We start from the raw sequence: 20,026 nt of genomic DNA, 5'->3' as shown, positions 1-20,026 counted from the left end.
GAAAAATGCACAAATGGCCAACAATAAATCTCAAAGACTGATTTGAGAGGTTGAAAGGTTTTCTTGGCTGTTAGCTTTAGATTAATCCGAGCTGGGGGATTTTAGGATTAGAAATCCATAGAGAGATAATATTTTACTTATTAGCTCTTGGAAGCCTCATATCCTAATTTTTTAAAAAATAATAGTACTAACGATGACAATTTATATCAAAATACTTTTCTACAGGTTACTGAGTGTCAGTATCATTCTCAGAGCTTAACTGATATTAACTATTTTGAGCATCACAACAAACCCCAGAGTGGCCAAGCCCTTTGCCAGTGCCCTGCAGCCGAGCTGGCACTCCCTACACCATGGGGTCTGTCCAGCAGGACATAGTCTGTGCCCTGGAGTAAAAATTCCATATATTCTTGCCAAAAAATCAGGAATCTGCTCAAAATAAGATATATACATCCAGAAAAATGTAAGATCGCTGTCTATTTTATAAAAATAAACACCTTGTCCTTTAGAGATACCATATTTACCAATAACTGTCTAATGATGCTGTTTAACTATATGAAAGGGCTGGCATGGAGGGCGTGTCTCCAGCAGGAGGCAGGAGGGCAGTCTACCAGATGGTGGTGGACAGGTGAGCCCTGGGAAGAAGGCTGAAGCCTGACGGTAACATTGAACAAATGTAAAATAAGACAAGTCTGCTGATGGAGTCTTTATGATATCACAGAGGAGAAAAGATTGATGCATATCTTTTGGAAGCTCCATTTCTATGCCCATCCAATGATGCTTCATTTATAGATGAACAAAAGAAGAACTGCACGCAGTTCTAACTAAGTACTCAAGGAACTGGATTATCATTGTGTGTTTGACAGGGGAAATACCCAATATCTAGGCCCCATATCTGTCGTCCAAAACACTGAGGGTTGGCCTGCATTAAACACAGACATTAATATTGATGATGACTTCTATCAGCCAGCATGGGTCAGCTACTCATGTGAGACAGTCCCAGCCCTCAACCCAGGAAGTACCCGGCTGTTTGTATTTTATAATTCCCAATCTTTTTCTCTTTTTGTGTAAAAATCATGCTCAAAATCAAAAGGGTTGAGGTTATATTTTAACAACAAATTTGATGTTGAAGACTTTGCTGGAATTATTCACTCATTCCACAAAAACACATTTTTTTAATTTTTTTAAACTTACATTTTTAACTTATACAGTGTTGAAACCCAGACTACGATTTTCTAGCTTGAGCAATTACCATGTTCACTGGACTTGACTTGATAAGACATTTAGATGTTTGCTCCTATCAAATTTACCCTCAACAGATAAACCTTTTTTACCTTGATGGTAAAAAAAAAAAAAAAAAGACTTCACTGCAGGTCCTGAGGGATCTCTGAATGAGGGCTTCCAAAAATGTTTGCCTAATGAGAGCACTGCAGGAGTAGGAATTAAGCCTTTTAATGTGACTTCCTGGAAAGAGGCATCATTTGCTTTATTACTTTGAAAATATACGAAATTGCCATTTTAATAGGTCACACATGGTCAAATATTAGAATTTAATCTGCTGCAACCTATATTATTTGGCATGTTTGTTATAAAATCAGTCATGATTTATAGTCAAACATCAGCTACAGTAGTATGAATGTGAGTAACTAAGATAAGGCCAGATGTGGGAATTATCTTCACATCCCTCATCACAGCATAAGATTTCCTGGGCAGAAAGTGGTTTCAGTAGCCGCATTCCAACTGAACAGAATTTTGAAGGTAACGTACCCTGGTTAAAATGTGGGTTCTGGAACCAGACGGAGCTGGAGTAATAGTCTGGTTGTGCTGTTCATCAGGTGTGTGTCCTTAGGCAAATTTCCTAATCTCCTCAGGTTTGGTTTCCTTATCTGTAAATGCAGTAATAATACCAGCCTTTTAAGGTTGTTAAGAGAATTATGTGACGTATTTGTCTCAGCACAGAAGGTAGCAGATAGGTAACAATAAATAAATAGTAATTAATACTACCACTCAACACAGAGCAACTCATAACCTGAAAGTCAATTGGATGCCTGACTAAAATGCATTAAATCCATGAAACTTTACTGAGAGCCTCTGTGTACCAGAAGCAAAACTGGCAAAATAGGGGAAGGGGGTCAAAATGTACAGACTTCCAGTTATTAAATAAATAAGTCCTGGGATGTAATGTACAGCATGGTGACTATAGTTAATAATACTGTATTGCATATTTGAAAGTTGCTAAGAGAGTAGATCTTGAAAGTTCTCATCACAAGAAAAAAAATTCTATAACTATTTATGGTGATGGATGTTAACTAGACTTATTGTGGTGATCATTTAGCAGTTCATACAAATATCGAGTCATTATGTTGTACACCTGAAACTAATAATGTTACACGTCAGTTATACCTTAATAAAAAACAAAAGAAAGAATATTATAAGTAAAGGGAAAAAAAAAGACATACAAATACTAAATAAACTCTCAAAAGATGTTCTTTTTCCTCGCCTTCCTCAACAATTTGAATACCACAAATAGTGCTAACCACCAAAATTGGACTGAACAGTGAATATAATTTCATCCTTCTCGGATCATGCAGAAGGCATTTCAGGAACTTCTATTAAATTATTATTGTAAATTAAAGAAATGCTTGATTCTTGCTGGAAATAGTGTGGACCGTACTAGCTTTTTCTATACGTAATAATAGCTTCCATTAGTGCAAGGCCTGCTAGCTGCCTGGATTTTATTAGTTAGTATATGTATAATATTTCATTTAATTTTCACAACACCTTTTGCAGCAAGTGTTATTGTGCTCATTTTATAAAATAAAAAACAAATTCAAAACTAGTCTTTGTTCTTAAGCATCTGACACTCAAGGGAGAGAGCCAGGCCCATACTTAAGTAAAGTGCACACTGCATTGTGTATGTGCTGTAATTAGGGGCAAAATTCACGTCTGAAGACTGGTTTTACTGAGCGTGGTGGAGGAGAGCAGGCGGAGTTCATGTCCTTGCTAGAAACCAATGAGTCACCAGCCTAACTACAATTGTCCATTTCACAGCGACCTGCGGAGGGACACTGAACAGCATGGGCGGCGTCATCCTGAGTCCGGGGTTCCCAGGAGCGTACCCCAACAACCTGGACTGCACCTGGAGGATTGCGCTGCCCGTTGGCTATGGTAAGTGAAAATATTTTTAATTCCTAAAAATTCAACTTTTTAATTTGTATCTTGGAAAGAATTCACTTGAATAAAAAATGTGCCTCATTCTGTTGACATAACCGTGTCTTTAATTGAAAGTGGGTTACAGATTCAAATAAAGCTTTGACAGAATAACTTTGAGAACAGAAAGTTATTTGAAAAAATCAATTCAGCCGTGCCACTCTCTTCAAGGCAAATGAAATTAGCTGAATGATGATATAGTAGGCACGTGAAGTGCAAAATGTAACATCCCTAATTAAATTATCAATCTCTTTATTTATAATACTGCCTTTTATAATCTGTCTCTGGAACTCAATAATGGTTATTGTTTCTTTTGAACAATTTTTAAGGCTTTTTCAGGTAATGACACATTTTAGTATCATTTGATAAATTTTTGTAATTATTTCGTGTATTGATTTAGGTGTATGAAAATGGATTTTTTGAATAGTTATGAACTTTCAGATCATCCACCTTAAGTAATCCATAATTTTAATTATTATGTACACTGAAATCTCATCCTGGCCTTCTTCAGAAGTGCATGGACTTTGTGAAATTTTGATTCTCTATCACGTCTTTCCCTGTCTGCCTCGTGATTTCCTTCGTATTTTAGCTCATTAATCTGGGTTTTCCCCACCGTGACTTTCACAAAATCTCACAGTATGATGGGTGTACTAAATCTGATACTCATTCACTGTCGTAGGGGATAGCAGTTGAGAACGTACATGCTCAATAAATGTTAGTTGAATGAACGTAAGCAAAAATGAAAATCCCTGCTCTAGAAGAAGATCACATTTTTTATTGTTTTCAAAGCTTTTGCTTTAAAAATCTCTGCCCAGGATGGCAGCGGCAGAAGGGCAGCGTGGAAAGGGGAGGGTCCACTTGCTCATCAGAGGGGAGCCAGGAGTAACAGTGGGCATGAGGGCCTGGCAGCCTGGGTCAGGTGTGCGGACATGGACAGGCTGTTCACTGATGCGGACTGTTGCACCAGGGAGGGGGGGGCATGGGAGGGCACCCCCACTGGGGAACACACACGTGAGGTTCACTTCCATGGAATTCTTTCAGGGGCCACCCAGAGGGTTTGCGGGGTGAGAAGGGGGGAGACTTCACAAGAGGATACACAGACTCTCAATTTCTTCCAAGTTTTTTAGTGTAATTTTGCCTTTTACATCACGAACTCTCTGAGCATAGAGGCAGTAATTCTGCTCTAGATGAAACAGAGGCCTTTGAAAGATTTTATCCAACATTGGCTCAGTTATTCTCAAAAGCTGGGTCCATTTTCTTACCGTGGGCCTCTGAAGATACGGACGTGGTTGGTGCGAATCTTTGAGTCAGGGTTAAGGGTTGGACTACAGATACATGGGACCCAGGATGTTCCAGCAGAGTCGTAAATGAGAGTATCTCCAGGAACCTCAGCATCCTCATCTCTAAAGCTGAAATAGCACACAGGGACATGGTGAGGACTGACACACAATTCAGGCGAGAAGTTTAGTGCAAGGCTCGGCATGTCGTGAATGACAACAGCAAACAAAAAAAAGATGGTCAGCTATTTTATTATTATTATTGTTCCAAATAATTCCCACTGGCCTTTCAAACATCATTAGAAATATTTTATCCATGAATGGATATACAGATTTTCTTAATTTATTTTCCCAACTTTACTGTTCTATAATTTGGGAAGGCTCTGGTTTGGCACATTTCCTCATCTAGCTCTCTCAAATATGCAAGAGAATAATTCAGGACAAAAAAAAGCAGTTAAATTGTCAGACTGCATTATCACGATCTATGAATCTATACAAAATATTTATTTAAAGAAAGGCTGAAATGAAAAAAAGATTTATGAAATATTATAATCAAAATGATTTAAGTCTGTGAAATATTTGAATAGTATGGGGTTTAAAAAAGCATCTGGAAGAAAAAGTGAAAAGAAACTTTATGTCTTAAATCCTAATTACATACAAAATAGTGTGACTGTCCCTAGCTTTTTAGAATAGATATAGTTATGCTTCAGAATAATTTGTTACAGATTGAATTTAAGTAAAACACCAGCATTGTCTGTGATGAATTTTGTAATCTAAGTGGAGTAGTTCCCCTGACATGGTGAATATTTGAAATTTTTCTCTCCTTGCTGTGAAGTTTTCTGGGGCTTAAATAATTATAGGGCATTTCGCAGACTCAGAGAAAATTTTACTGCCTGGCTTATAGTCCCCCATCAGGTTTTTGAAAACTCTTAAGTGAATTATTCTCTGCATTCCCAGTCTTCTTTTATCTTGGCCTCTTCTCCCTGGTAATATCTGTCACCCTATAGTTTTAACTCTCCCTTCTAGACACGTACTTAAAACACCATCCCTCATCTTGCTCTCACATGCCAAACCACATTTTCAGCTGCATGGGACGTGTTTTCATCTGGGTCATTGGAAGGGGTCTCAGACTAGATTCAGATTCTGATTCATTCTTGCTTCTTCCCTTAACTCTGTTGCCTGCAGAATAGATTCTCCTGTTTGATCTCTACTGGGGTCAAACCAATTGCGATCGTACACAGGGTGACCATTTTCCCAGTACCTTCCTTTTCCTGAACTTTGCTTTTGGCAGCAGCTGCTTCCCAGAATCCCCCAAATGCTAGGCAAACGTCAGACCTCTCCCATGGGAATTTTGAGAAATTAAATTTGGGTTTGAAGCCCAGGAATCTGCATTTTTAAATCAAGCACTCCAGAAGTTTCTTATAAAAAGAAAAATTGGGAACACAGCAAAGATGACCACCATATCTTTTAATTATCATTTCTCCCTTCCTTGAGCTCCCATGTTGCTTCCTAACCTTAGGGTGACTCTGGAACGTTTCCTGTAATTACAACCCAGGAAGGGCCCTTGTTTTCCTAGCGGAACAATTGGGGGGTTGGAAAAATATATTTCTACTGATGTCACAATAGATGTTTTACCTGTAAAACATCTGCTGTTTGCATGATTTTGGTAATCAAGTTGGAAGATAATACTAAAAAGATATTTCCTCCTTCATGCTGGGAAAAGACATAATGTGATGGGAAGTTTACGTTAATGAATATGGTGGAGTGAACCAGTTCTTCGTAGAAAATGTGCTCAATGTCACATTTCCTGCTTTGGGTGTCTGTGTATGTGTGTGTCTGCATATATGTGTCTGTGCACGTGTGTGTAGGGAGGTAAGGTCTTTTACTAGCCCGATCTCTTTCCTGGAGGTGTGGGAAACAATTTTAAACAACGTTTTTTTGCAGTATCATTAGAAGGTTCATCGAGAAACAGACATTATGGGAAACTTGCTTACCTAAGACCCAAAGAGCATGTCAGATTTATTGTGAGTTATATCTACTTAAACTTGGAAGGCCGTAAACCAAGGAAAATGATTGCTTAGACCAGCGGTTCTCAAAGTTTGCTGTGTACAAGAACCGTTCGTGGAAGTCGAGTTGTTACCAGGAAGATTCTGGCAGCCTGCCCCTGGATGCTGTGTCAGCACCCCTGGCCAGATGAGGAAAAGAATTCCACAGTTTTATTACTTAGCACCTCTGGTATTTTGGATGGTAGAGTCACAGACTACTTTAGAAAACATTTCTCCAACTTATGGATGAGCACTTTTAATCAAAATAAGACGAGAAATGCACAAAGATTTTTCATAAGATCCTTACAAATATTTTTTATTTAATATAAATTGCTTTGCTTAAACAGTGCATAAATCATGAGATTTTGACAAATTGGAAGTAGAGATAGAATATTACTTAGTAAGAAACAGCAAGATAAAGAAAATCTTTAAAGTGAATAACAAAAAATAATTGCTACTATTCCTCTAGATTTTTCTTAAAAATAAGTTTTACCTCAATATTTATAAAGTTAGTTCCTCCATTTCTTCCAATGCTGTCTCAGATATCTGAACTTACATTCTGGTTTCCTTGATTGTCAGTTTAGGTATTTGGTTGCTCAGGGCGAGAATTGACTATTGTACTGGTAAGTGTGGATGATTCCAGTTCCTCCCGCTGCCCGAAATAACACACTTATCCAGAATATGAGACCTCATTGCCCTTTCTTCAGGAAAAATATATTTGATTTTTTTCATTCATGGAGGATTTTTCTTGGTGTGTTTTGAGTCTTTCCATACAACTGAGTGTGCAGGGGACCGCCTGATAGATTATGTAATCCGTTAGTTAAGCAGCTACCTGTTTAATCAAATAAATCTTTTGATGAATCGCACTTCCCTCCCATGATCCACTCCCACGGATCAATCAACAATTTAATTGCGTAGGCAAAAGTGGCTGGTTGCTTTGGCATCATGTGAAAATCACCTTTGTCTCTCATCTCTATTCATTCCGGTGACAACTATTTCCTACCTCCTGCCTCAGTGTGAATGCGGCTTGTCTCTGGAAATGATCAGGTGACTTCTGGCTTGGGGGTGGGCAGTGTATGTCTTGGCTGCTCATATTTTTGGGCTCTGAGTTTAGCTGAATAGAAATCCCAGCGCTATCAATTACAGAAGGCATGAATTTGCACAAAATGTTTTGAACCCTTTACCTTTAAAATGAGTACAATACAATATCATTCTCATAGGGCTGTTCTGAAGTAATGCAAATGCCTGATATGGAGAAGGCATCTTTTAAGTGTTAACTGCTTTTAGTAGCTAAACCAAATTCTCTAATGACTTGTTGCTGGTTTCTTTTCTTTTCAGAGACTTGGGTTGCTGTTTTGTGTTGCTTTGGCATGAGCCCAATCAACTCAGAATTTCTGTCTCTATTTTCTTGAAAATTTCTAAAGGCATAATTGACAGAAATGCAACCAACTTTTTCTGTTTTACCATTACTTTTTATATTTAAAAACCACTACACTAATACTACATACCTTGCAATCCCAAATGACCATGCCTTTTTGACCATCCAGAGGCATAGAGAACATGTAAAGGTTCTTCAAATATTCACTGAATTCTATAACTACTAACTCTTTTTGCCATGTTTATTACACCAGAAAATATGAAATAGAGCAATTTAATATTCACAAGTTCTATCAACTAAAAAATGAGGGTTTAACTCTGAAGTCATGGTCACATCACTATTCAAAGTTTTGTCAGAGTCCAAAGGAAAAGTGCTTTGTGCAGATGCCTTTTCCTGACAGTTCATTTTCAATGTGTAACAACAATAGAATGAGATTTGTTGTGTAAATTCCACTGAAGATGGGCATTCAGATTGGTTTCTTGTTGAAATAACATGTTTTTTTCCAGTATTCCATGAGATAATACAAGGATAATCGGTTATGCTTATTTTAATCCCTTCATTTTGGCTTTATGATGTCAAACTGGACACAATTTGCTGAAAATTAGAAAGCTAAATAATTCCATTTTGAACCAGATTAGAACTGGGCTCTGTTCTATTTCCTGATATGTATTAGGCAGTTTGATATGTGACTGGATACTTTATCCTGCTTAAAATGCTAATTTTTTTCATAAAATAATAATATATATACTTGCATTTCAAATTTAATTCCAGATCAGTAAAAGGCCACTGTCACTGTTTCCTGTACTTTCGAGATATTGGCCATCTTTAATTTTTTTACCCTTGATCTGCTCGCTGTCTTTCATTTCCTCCTTGACTGTGTCATCCTATGAATTTGAAAATGTATTTCTGGATAAATACATCTGAAATCTGCACGTGCACATTTATGAGGGAAATGAGCATATTTTAAGCCATTTCCCTGCTATTTGATTTTATACCCAAATAGTGAATAAGTTTTTAAGGGTTCTAATCTTGCCCTAGTTTCACATCCTATCTGGTACTTTTTGGGCATAAATAGAAATATCTGTAATTCAACAGCTGTTTTGGTTGTTCCTGTGTCAGCTTCTGCGTTCTACCTCATGGTGACCAAAGCGATGGGTGTTTATGAAACTCTGTGGACCACAAGGGTTTTGTGGGCTTGACGTAATCACCAAAAAAAGGGAAAAAGGATTTGTTGGTACCCTTTATTTATTAGTAACAAAACTCTTTTTTATCAGATTTGCGGGACATGCTACGAAAGAAAACTGTGTTTTTAATTCAGCAACGAGTGAGGGAATAAATCGGGTACTGATGTGTAGCTTACTAAGTGATCAAATAGGTCAACTGTCACAGCCGTGTAGGGGGACGGGTCAGAACGGAGGGACTAAGAGCTCCACTCATCCCTCTTACTCTCTTTCTTTCCTCCCTCCCTCCCTCAATCTTTCTTTTCTTTTCTTCTTTCATGTGCTTATGCAAAACCTAATGTTAGAGTTCCAAATAAACCATTTACATGAATTAAGATATTTCAGACACAGTAGTCAAATAAGTTTTTTAAAATGCCACAACACCATAGCAAATAACTCTAAATGATTTTGATTTTCTTCTAAATTATCAGCGATAACTTATCTGGTATACAGATCAATGTATTACCTATGACATTGGTCATTTGGACCGCCTTTTGGTATGTTAAACTGTGCCAGGCTCTTAGACTGACTTGTGAGCATCATCGTGGGGTTTATTGGATTGGATATCTTGCACGCGTCAATAATTTGCTTTGTGGGCATAACACAATTTTGAAACAATCACTTTGCTGAACTAACAAATTTCTTGTGCAATGGGATGGCCATCCATTTAAAAGCCACTTTGAAAGTTTGTTGCACTTCTTTAGATCTATATTGGCTTCTCTCTTGATAAAACTGTTAATTAACTTAAGGATGATGTGACACACAATTACAGCCTTGTGTTTTTGGTTGTAATAAGTATCATAGCAGCTGGACAAAATCATTGCCATGTGTATGAATATAAGTCACCATTCTAAGAATTATACCTGTGTATCTCTGTGATGCAGTGCTGGTAATATTCATATTTCACGAATAAGTTGACTCAGGAATATTAATTACATGGACCTTTGTTGGTGGCACAGATGAAATTGAACCAAAGCCTGTTGTGATCCAAAATGTGTGCTCTCCTCCACCATGACTAAGCTGTTGTGCCTCCTAGAGAGATACTGTTTGAAGAGACTGATAGAATTTTAATCACTTTTAGTAAACATTGATGTTATAAACTTTGATATTAACTTGCACAAATTTTGCCTATTTTTTCATAGGTGCACATATTCAATTTCTGAATTTTTCTACTGAAGCTAATCACGACTACCTTGAAATTCAGAATGGACCTTACCACACCAGCCCTATGATCGGGCAGTTCAGTGGCACCGACCTACCCTCGGCATTGCTAAGTACAACACATGAAACACTCATCCACTTTTACAGCGACCATTCACAAAACCGGCAGGGATTTAAACTCGCTTACCAAGGTAAGAAATCAAAAAAAAAAAATAAATAAATCCTAGGTCTGCTTCTTACATTTAAATTTTATTGAAGTGTAGATCTCTCCAATTGGTTAAAAACTTTAGAACTGGAATCATTTTTGGTGGAATACTGTTTTCTGGTGGGTAGTGGAGCCACTGCTATTCTTGTAGCCACAAATGAGGACATAGGCACAAAGATATAACCAGCTATACTCTCATCACAGCTTCACGCACACTCCCTTCTCTCCCTCTCTCCTACGGCCATCATCGCATGCCTTCTAGGCCACCAGCCTCAGCATCACATAGCCTTCTCATTTGCCACCGTGTCCTCTCGGCCACTTGTAGGTCTTGTCTCTTCAGCACTATGGTATAGGGAGTCAATTCATAATGGAAGAGGGTCTGGCAGAGTCTCTCGTGTACTTAAGCCTTGGCTCAGCCTAAAATAATGGCAATCTGTACTATTCAAGTTGTGTTCCAATTATGCCAGAAAAAAAAAATTTAGTGAATGAACTTCATCGTTTTTTAAACCATCCCAATATGAGACTCTAAGAAAAGTTTAAATCAACCATCATCAAAGCATTTTTGACATAGGAAAAAGTTCAAAATTTTCATTTCATACCAATAATTTAGCTGGCTTTTTCTTTAATATTGTTAAATGAAGTTGAAAATGTCAAAAGTAGGGCCTTTTCTTTTTTTTTAACATGACTAAATGACTTGCTTTCTTTAATTTCATAGATTGTCCTTGAAAATAGAGCTTCAATATTTTATTACTGAAAAAGAATGGTATTTTGTGTAAAACTTTTAGACATTGTTATAAAATATAGGGGCCCACCCGGTGGCGCAAATGGTTAAGTGTGTGCGCTCTGCTGCGGCGGCCCGGGGTTGGCCGGTTCGGATCCCAGTTGCGCACCGAAGCACCGCTTGGCAAGCCATGCTGTGGCGGCGTCGCATATAAAGTGGAGGAAAATGGGCACAGATGTTAGCCCAGGGCCAGTCTTCCTCAGCAAAAAAAGAGGAGGATTGGCAGATGTTAGCACAGGGCTGATCTTCCTCACAAAAAAAAGGGGGGGGGAATATAAATTCAGATTTCCAGAATTTGAGTCTCTTAAAATAGGAATCCAGTAAGGAGGAAAGAAGAGAGGGAAATAAAATCTGGGCTGGTGAGGAATATGATGGGTGACATTGCCAGAATTTCTCTATGTACACGCTGCGTCTTTCGTTGTTTCCCGACTCTATTTCCCCCTTCAGCAAACAGCATCACCTCCTACTTGAAAGGCACACACACACACACACACACACACACACACACGCACACACAGAGAAAGAAATCAGAGAGGAAACAGCTTCCACCAACATACCTCCACGCAGATCTGCCCACACTTTTCTACTTTTTCTCCTTTTCAAACAGAAGAGAATACCCCTTCTTCTTAAACCCAATCTGTCCTCTGCCCGAAGCTCTAGGTACGTTTCTTTCTGCTCTTTCAGAGCCCTTCAAGTAGGAATTACTTTCTCTTGATTGCATTTTCAGCCGCTACTTCTCCACTAGATCTTTCCCAATAGCGTTTCAAGTATTGTCAAGTCCATCTCTCTCTCTCATACGGACACACAGCTGTTTATATGTAATTTTTTCCATACATTTGACCCCTATCTTCCTTCAGCTTTCACTTTCTAAGAAACATTGTTAGAGGAATTATCTATGCCAGCTTTCTCAGTTTCTACACCCCTTCCTCACTTCTCTTACCCATTCTTATCTAGCTTTGACACACCATTCTGTTGACACGATCATCCATGTCAGGAGTTCTTCCTGTCACTGAATCCCGGGGCATGCTCCATTTCTCATGTTCCTCAGGATCATTCAGCACCTTATCACTTCTGGCTCAGCGCCCCTTTCCCCTTGGCTTCGGGACAGCACAGTCTCGCTTATTCTGCCATCTCACTGGCTACTTCCTTATCTTCTTTGCTTCTTTGTCATCTTCTAACCGACAATTTTAGGTACAGGACTCAGTCGGAGTCCACCTACATTTTTGTTGTTCACTTTCCGTGAGTGTCATCCACTCTCCTGGATTCAAAGACCGTGGTAGTAACCAGTAATCGATAGCTCTTCTGTTCATGTCAGCAATTCCAGTTCTGTGAGTCCCAGAACTCAGCGTCCGTGTCACCACTCCACATCCCCACTGGGCATCGCACAGGCACTTGAACCCTGTGTCCAAAACTGAGCTCACAGTTTTCCCTCCCAGGTATGTTTATCTTCCAACCTTCCCCTTTGTACTAAGTAAATAGTGTACATTTTATCCAGTGGCTTCAGTTGTAAAACCAATGTTACTCTTGACGCCTCTCTGTCCCTCCTCCCAATATTAACTCAATTATCAAATCCTTTCCCCAGCTCTGCAATATCTCTGTAATCCTGCCCACTTCCTCCATTTCCATCACCACTCCTAGTCCTAACCACCCTCTTCTTTTTCCTAGAAAATTGTCAGTCTCGTAAAGGTCTTAGCAAACGTATTCTTCCTACTTCTTTCATCTTTCTGAAAAGCAAACGTGAAATGTTCCTTTCTTGAATAAAGTCTTTTCCACACTTTCCTATTGTTGGGGAGGAAAAAATCTTTTCCTCTTCTTGTCTTAGGTTCTCCAGCTGGACCCCTGTGAATGAGACTGGCCAAAGATAGATTAGCAAGAGAAAAACAAACAGAAGTTTATTAACATGTGCATCGCACATACACCTGGGAACACCCAAACATGAGTAACTCAAAGGAGTGATTAGAACTTGGGTTTATGTGCCATCTAAGGATAAAAGAAAGGAAAAGGGGCTTGGGGCTTCTAGGAGGGGGAGACAAGTTAGGGGAAGAGGACCAGGAAAAGTGTGGTAAACAAGGGCTGTTTAGTAAGGTTTGTTGTACAGATTTAAGTCGGTGCCTTCTCCATTGAGAGCAGTGGTTAAAAGTCCTCCTCTTACTGGTACAGGAAAAAGTGACATTTCTACAAATGGAAATTCCCTTTATGAATGTAAATTTCCTTTACAAAAGGAAAACATGTGCCCTGTTTTTAGAGCTTTCCCTGCTTCTGCTGGTTCAAAATGGCCTTTAGGTCAAAATAATCCATACGTCAAAGAGGCATGTTTTGAGGTGACATAATCTGATACGCCTCACTATATTCTTAGAATACAGTTCAAAATCTGTAACGAGCTTGATCCCCAGCCTTGTCTTTCTCCACCCTATTCTCTCTTTCTGTGCTTCAGCCATTTGCTCTTCTAAAGTATTTCCCAGGAGCCATGATCCTTTCTACCTCTCGGCTTTCACAGGTGAAGTAATGTCAGCCTCACATGTTTTCCATCTCCATCCCCATTCTCCGTCCATTGGTCATTTAGGACTCAGTCTATCTGTAGTCTCCTGGAGAAGGCATTCTCTGACTATCCAGGCTGGATTAGAATACCATGTGTCCCAGCTTGGTAATATTTTGTTTTGTAGTAGGCCTCTTTATGGGATTGTGCCTGAAAGCCAAAGAAGTACAGTTTAGCAAACATAATGGGACTTGTAGTGCCTATCAGGAAACCCAAGGCACTGGCTGTCCTACCCTGTGTGCAAATGACCCCGAGTGTCTCTTGGGTATAGTTACTCATATGAAAATATCTGCACAGTACTATTTTTCTCTTCTTTTCTTTCCATCTCTTGCAGTCCCACCACAAATCCCAAGGGTAGGAAACTAAAGGATCAAAATTAGGTTGTTGTTCATTTTGTGTTGTATAGATATGTTCATGCATTTAGTAATAAGCATCATAGTGAAATTACAGAGACTTGATCAAATCTGTAGATTGTCCTGGGTTCCATAGACAAGTCGAGTACCATTAATTACTGACTAGATTTAATTAATAAGGTAGAGAATGCAAGGGAGGAAAAATAATTTTCCCCTGTCCTTCTGACTGAGACCTCTGTAAAAAAAGACAGATTAACAAGAGAAAAACAAACAGAAGTTTATTAACATTTATACCTCATGTATACACTGGAGATACTCAGAGACAAGTGAGTAACTCTCAGAGGTGGCTTAGAACTCTGGCTTAAATACCATCTTGAGCTATAGACAAAAGAAAGAAAGGTGTAGGGAGGCCAGTTAGGGAAGATTACCAGGAAAAACAAGGTAAATAAGAGTTAGCTTTACTATGCAGCTTTAAGTCATGCCTTCTCCACTGACAAGGGTCTAGAGTTGAATCCTGGGGTTAACCTTTGTCCTTCCAGGTAGAGAGGGCAAGGGGACACCATTGTAAATTTATGTCCTGCTTTTAGGCAAATAGGGTGAGAGAAGAGAGCTCTTCTTGTATCTGCTTCCTCTCCATTGCCTTCAGCTCAAAATAATCATAACGCCAAAGTGGCATGTTTTGGGGTGACGTGTTCTGCTACCCTTCAGGAGCAAAGACCCAGGATGTTCTCTAGTCAGTTTTAAGTGATTGTATATGATGCTACCCTGACTCAAACTGGTTTAAGTAAAAAGTGCAAGGTTCTATCCAGAGTGAGGCATGACTGGAACCTAGCACTCTAGCATTCTCTCTGCTCCTCTTCTATTTTTCTCTGTCAGCTTTTTCTGTTCTAATACAGATGGGGACATGGCCACAGTCTAACCATACCATAGCCAGCAAGGACAGAATCCCTCTTTCTCTGGCAGAATTTCTAAACATTCTGAGAACACATTCTTAATGGGGCAGCATGGGTGATGTGACACTCTCAGTTCTAGTCATGGAGACTAGGTTGGGGGGGTCTCTAGTTATGGAGACCAGCTGGATGCATCTCTAGTTGTAGTGACCAGGTGGATGGGTCTCTACTCGTGAAGACCAGATGGATGAGTCTCTAGTCGTGAAGACCACATGGATGGGTCTCTAGTTATGGAGACCAGGTGGATGGTTCTCTAGACATAGAGACCAGGTGGATGGGTCTCTAGTCATGGAGACCAGGTGAATGAGTCTCTAGTTGTGAAGACCAGATAGATGGGTCTCTAGTTATAGAGACCAGGTGGATGGTTCTCTAGTCATAGTGACTAGGTGGATGGAGACCAAGTGGATGGGTCTCTAGTCATGGAGACCAGGTGGATGTGTCTCTAGCCATTGAGACTGGGTGGATGGATTTCTAGTCATGGAGACCAAGGTGATGGGTATCTAGTTATGGAGACCACGTGGATGGGTTTCTAGTCGTGGAGACCAGGTGGATGGGTACTATTTTTAGCTTAGCTTGGATCTCAGGGGTCAGAAAATATGAGTATTGGACTTCATCAAAGGGCATGGTTGAGAAGGAGAAGAACAGTTTCCTGTGAGAAGGGGCTCTGGAACAACAAAATAGTAAACATACAATGAATCTGCCACATAATTGGATTAAAACTCTATATAAATGAAATATTTGTATGCTGATGTATTATAGCTACATGATGCAGGAGACTTTTATTAGTGCTCTCATATACACTTCCTGATTTGCTCTCGTAAATTTATTGCGGGTTGTTCTGAAAGAGCTAGTCCCCATTTTGCTATATTAAAAATAATAACAATAATTACTATTATTTATTGAGCACTCACTCTGTGCCACAGTCTGTGCTTCCTGCTTTTCACATAAATTCTTTCTAAGTGTGAGTTACACACGTTTTACATTTGAGGAAACTGAGGCTCAGAGAGGTTGAGCAAATTGTGGAAATTTGTGTAGCTGTGTGTGGAGTAGTTACTTGGAATCAAATCTATTTGACTCCAAAGTAATCGTTATTAGCTAACCACTACATTTCTAATAAACAAAGAGAAATAGTGAGATCTTTAGATTTTATGTTGAATATTTTAGTCACACTAATATGTAAAACATTTAAACCTAATGGAGTGAATTTAAAATGGCCAATTTCTCCTCACAGTTTACAAAACCCGTCGACCATCCATGGGCTGCAGACAAGGGTTGTAGGAAAAAGGCAGATAACAACTTTCAGTGTGTAGACATGACACCTGACAGATCCACTTATCTCAAGTCGCGTAGCTGCTAAAATAACTTGGCCAAAAATCTGTGAGTCAGATGTTCCCCATAAATACTTCTAGCATGCGCCTTGAGAATTGGCTATTAGATTTTGCCTAGTGTCACACGTCACCCAGACATCAGCTGTGGCCCTCCTGTCTCTTGCAGGTTCAAGTATAATTGTTCAGGAACTACCCAATTTCATGACCTCTGAGATTCAGAAGCTCTCCCCAAGGGTTATTGAGCTAAAATGGATTTAGCACTTTCAAAGAGTCATACAAGAACTCAACAGGGCAGTTGGGGCCAAGCAACCATTTGCTCTGTTATTGCAAGGGAGGGCAGAGGTCTATTGCAATAGAGACAACAATGCTCCGACCATAAGCTTAGTGTCTCAAGGCTTAGGAAAAGAGGTTTTCCTTTACAGAGAGGAGTAAACAAGGCTGGAAGAAACTGGATGTGGGGTCTGGGATGAACAGGAGAAGCCATGATGGGATGGTGGGTCAGAGAAGGTCTTTCTCTGAGGCCAGCCTGCTCTTGGAGGGGCTGGGGACCAAAGTTTCGGGGCCTGAGAGAAAGAGAGAAGCTTAACTAAAATTTGGTTAACAAGCATTTGTTTCAGTTGATCAATGGGGACAAAATGGTTCAGCTAACCTTTCATAAGGCAAAGCCCGGGAATTTGGAGGATTTTGTCTGGCCTGGTCATAGGTAAGCCAAGGGGCACCTTGCATCTTATCTAAGTCATGTGGGGAGGGGGCATTTTCCGGAACACAGAGTGTGTGAGTGGGAGGGGAGGATTTCCTCACGTCCCTGTTATCTAGGATTGCAGGGCTCAGGCGACACTTTGAATTTTAAAAGAAGCCTTTTTAAAGTATATATATGTTTAAATCTAAACATTTTCCTTAGAAAGTGAACAGCCATCATGTTAGAAGTAATATATAATATATATCACACCTATTAATTATCAGTGGCTTATAAACACTACTTTAATTTCTACAGCATCTTCATGAAATCATTTCCTATGACTCTCCTTTTCTGTAACTGTTTTGTTGTACATCTGGGCATTAGTTACCAGGAAGTGGGTGTTGTCTCAGCTTGGTAGGCCGTGGCTCTAAGATTGTGATATAGAACAGGTTTAATTAACGGAAAGCTACCTGTGTTCAAGGTCGTTACTTCCAGAGACAGTGGAGGTGACTAGGTTTGGTTTTCTGGGACCCGGTCTGGAGGGTCTCCACCTGGGGCTTTCACGTCAAGGTGTCTCAGGATGGTTTTCTCCTGTCTTAACCTGTGGGTTGTCACTTTCACTTCGAGTACCTGTCTCTAGACCACTCAGGCCTGGTCAAGCTGGCCGAGGTCAGTGTACCTTCAATCTTGGCATGTGACCTGCGCCGTCCAAACCTTAAGGAGAAAGAATGCTTTGGGCCCGATTTCCTGAGAAAAAGGCAAGAGGATTTTGCAGAGATTGTAAGATTAAAGACTTTCTGGATTTCTTTGCATCTGACTCTGGCTTTGTGGAGGATCGATCAGTTGCTTCCCAAAGGGTGTTTTTTAAATAGACAAATGTTCTTTAAGGTGTTTATTCCAAATTTAGGTTTTAAAAATGAATACAAACTAAGAGCTGGAGAGTTTCTAAGAGCTGGCGTGGGGGTGGGGGCAGTTTACCCAAAGGGAAAGTCAACCTTCTCTTATCTGCAGGATGGAAGGTGGTGATACAGCTTGGAGACCAGTGAAGAAAGGCTCCTCTCCTCCCACAGAGGCTGCAGATGAGAGCACTGTTGTCCCTGATTGCATCTCAGAGAGGTGTCTTCCAGGTCCTTGAGAAAGAGGGTCCTAGGTTGTAAATCCCGCCAGAGGCTTTTAAAAAGATTTACATACATCACAAAGGGGCAGAGACAGGATTTACGATGACGAGTTTTCTAAAATAAATGCTCCAAGCAAAGGGAGGTGAGGGGCCCAGAGTCGAGAGGAAACCTGGCCAGGCTGTCTTGCTCATAAATGTCAATTATTGTGAGAAATTCAGGGGCGACTTTTGCCAGCACTGGATACTGGCTGGATGATGTCAAAGCCAACGGTTCTTCAACCTTTTTCGCCTTTTCCTCATGTTACCATGTGGTGCAAGGAGGGCTGTTGCACCTCCAATGTCACGTCCACATTCAGACAAGAAATGGGGGAGGGGAGAGAGCTTCCTGGGGAGTTACTACTGGGAGTTCCATGCTCGTGATTATTGCTCACGTTTCATTGGCAGAAACCTGTTCTCTAACCACCTTTGACTGAAACAAAAGCAAAGAAATGTAATTTTTTTTTCAATCTGGGCGCGCTCCTTTCCCAAAGAACATAAGGGTGCAATTCTTAGGGATGCAAGGGAGGGAGAGTCCTGGATCAACAGTGTGCTGCAGTAGTATAAACCCAGTCTGCGATCACACTCAGACATTCCACCTCGCCTTCAACGGTGAAGTTCACCTGTGAATTCTCTCAGAGTAGAAGTTATCTACTGATGAAGAACACCATAAAGTTTCAGACCTGCGGATTCAATTTAAAACCAATTTCAGATATTTTGACTGTTTCCAAGGGAAAGATTCCCAATTCATTTAAAAGAGGTATACATACAACCATAAAATTTTGGATGTGGATAAACAAAGCCTTAATAATTAAAGTTCTAATATGAAGTATGTCTCAAAACAGAAAAAAACTCAATATTTTTGGTTGCTTTCTTTCAATTGTACTGTCCCATCACAATCTCTCCTTCTGTTTGTTTTGCCATGCTAGGTTTATAATGTGTATATATGGGATGGATTCTTCCATTATTCACTAAAATATTATATCTCGCAAGTAACTATCAAGATCTGATCAGTTCGAAGCAACCAACTTGACAGTTTAGAGTCAAATCAGCTTAGATTCAGAGTATAGATCAGTATTTAATCTTTCCAGTATTTGAATATCCCATCATTATGGTGTCATGTAACTCATTAAGTTCTCTGTAATCTAAACCTGTTCAATTGTAATTTGTTTATTTTCTTGAAGACTATCCATTTATTAGGCCAGCACCAGAATTCAGTTTCTGGCTAAGAGGTAGAGATTAAAATAAGACATGGTTCAGCTGTAAACAATGTCATAATTTAGCAGGAAAACTAGATCTTTGACTACAACATTTAAATCCAGTGTGAGACTTTCTAGAACTGAGGTATTTGCAGAAGTTTGAGGGAATCGCCTTCTGTGGCATTGCTAGCAGGCTTTTCACTAAGGAGTTTCTGTCTGAAAAGGACCTTGAGGCCAGTGTGGAAAACATGCGGTGTGGCTGGTGGATGAAATACCAATGCCAGAGGTGAGAGAGGAGTTGGAGATGAGCTGAGGGGTGATGACATTTGACTGTGAAATAATTTGAATCCCATGTTAAAAAACATTGAATTTTATTCCCTAGACCGAGGTTTCTAGAATTCAAGGGTTCCATGACTTGAATGATAAAAAATGCATATTTATATTATATATATGTATAAATATGCACATAGATTATAAAATATAAATGTAAAAATATAACACATATTTTATATTTTTATCTTTACCTCTAATGATACTAATGTAATATTAGCATT

General features: G+C 39.6%; 1 protein-coding gene across 1 annotated transcript in view; it reads left to right on the top strand.

The window, feature by feature from the left end:
• CSMD1 (CUB and Sushi multiple domains 1) overlaps positions 1-20,026 on the top strand; it is a 1,554,536-nt gene that overhangs the window by 1,364,065 nt on the left and 170,445 nt on the right. The window contains exons 41-42 of the mRNA XM_058524846.1: positions 3,049-3,165; positions 10,270-10,479. Coding sequence (XP_058380829.1) covers positions 3,049-3,165; positions 10,270-10,479 — 327 coding nt within the window. The remainder of the gene's footprint in view (positions 1-3,048; positions 3,166-10,269; positions 10,480-20,026) is intronic.

This window comes from Diceros bicornis, chromosome 29 (assembly GCF_020826845.1).
Source record: "Diceros bicornis minor isolate mBicDic1 chromosome 29, mDicBic1.mat.cur, whole genome shotgun sequence".
Lineage (NCBI taxonomy): Eukaryota > Metazoa > Chordata > Mammalia > Perissodactyla > Rhinocerotidae > Diceros > Diceros bicornis.
The sequence above is the reverse complement of the archived record's forward strand: the minus strand, read 5'-3'. Positions and strand labels throughout refer to the sequence as shown.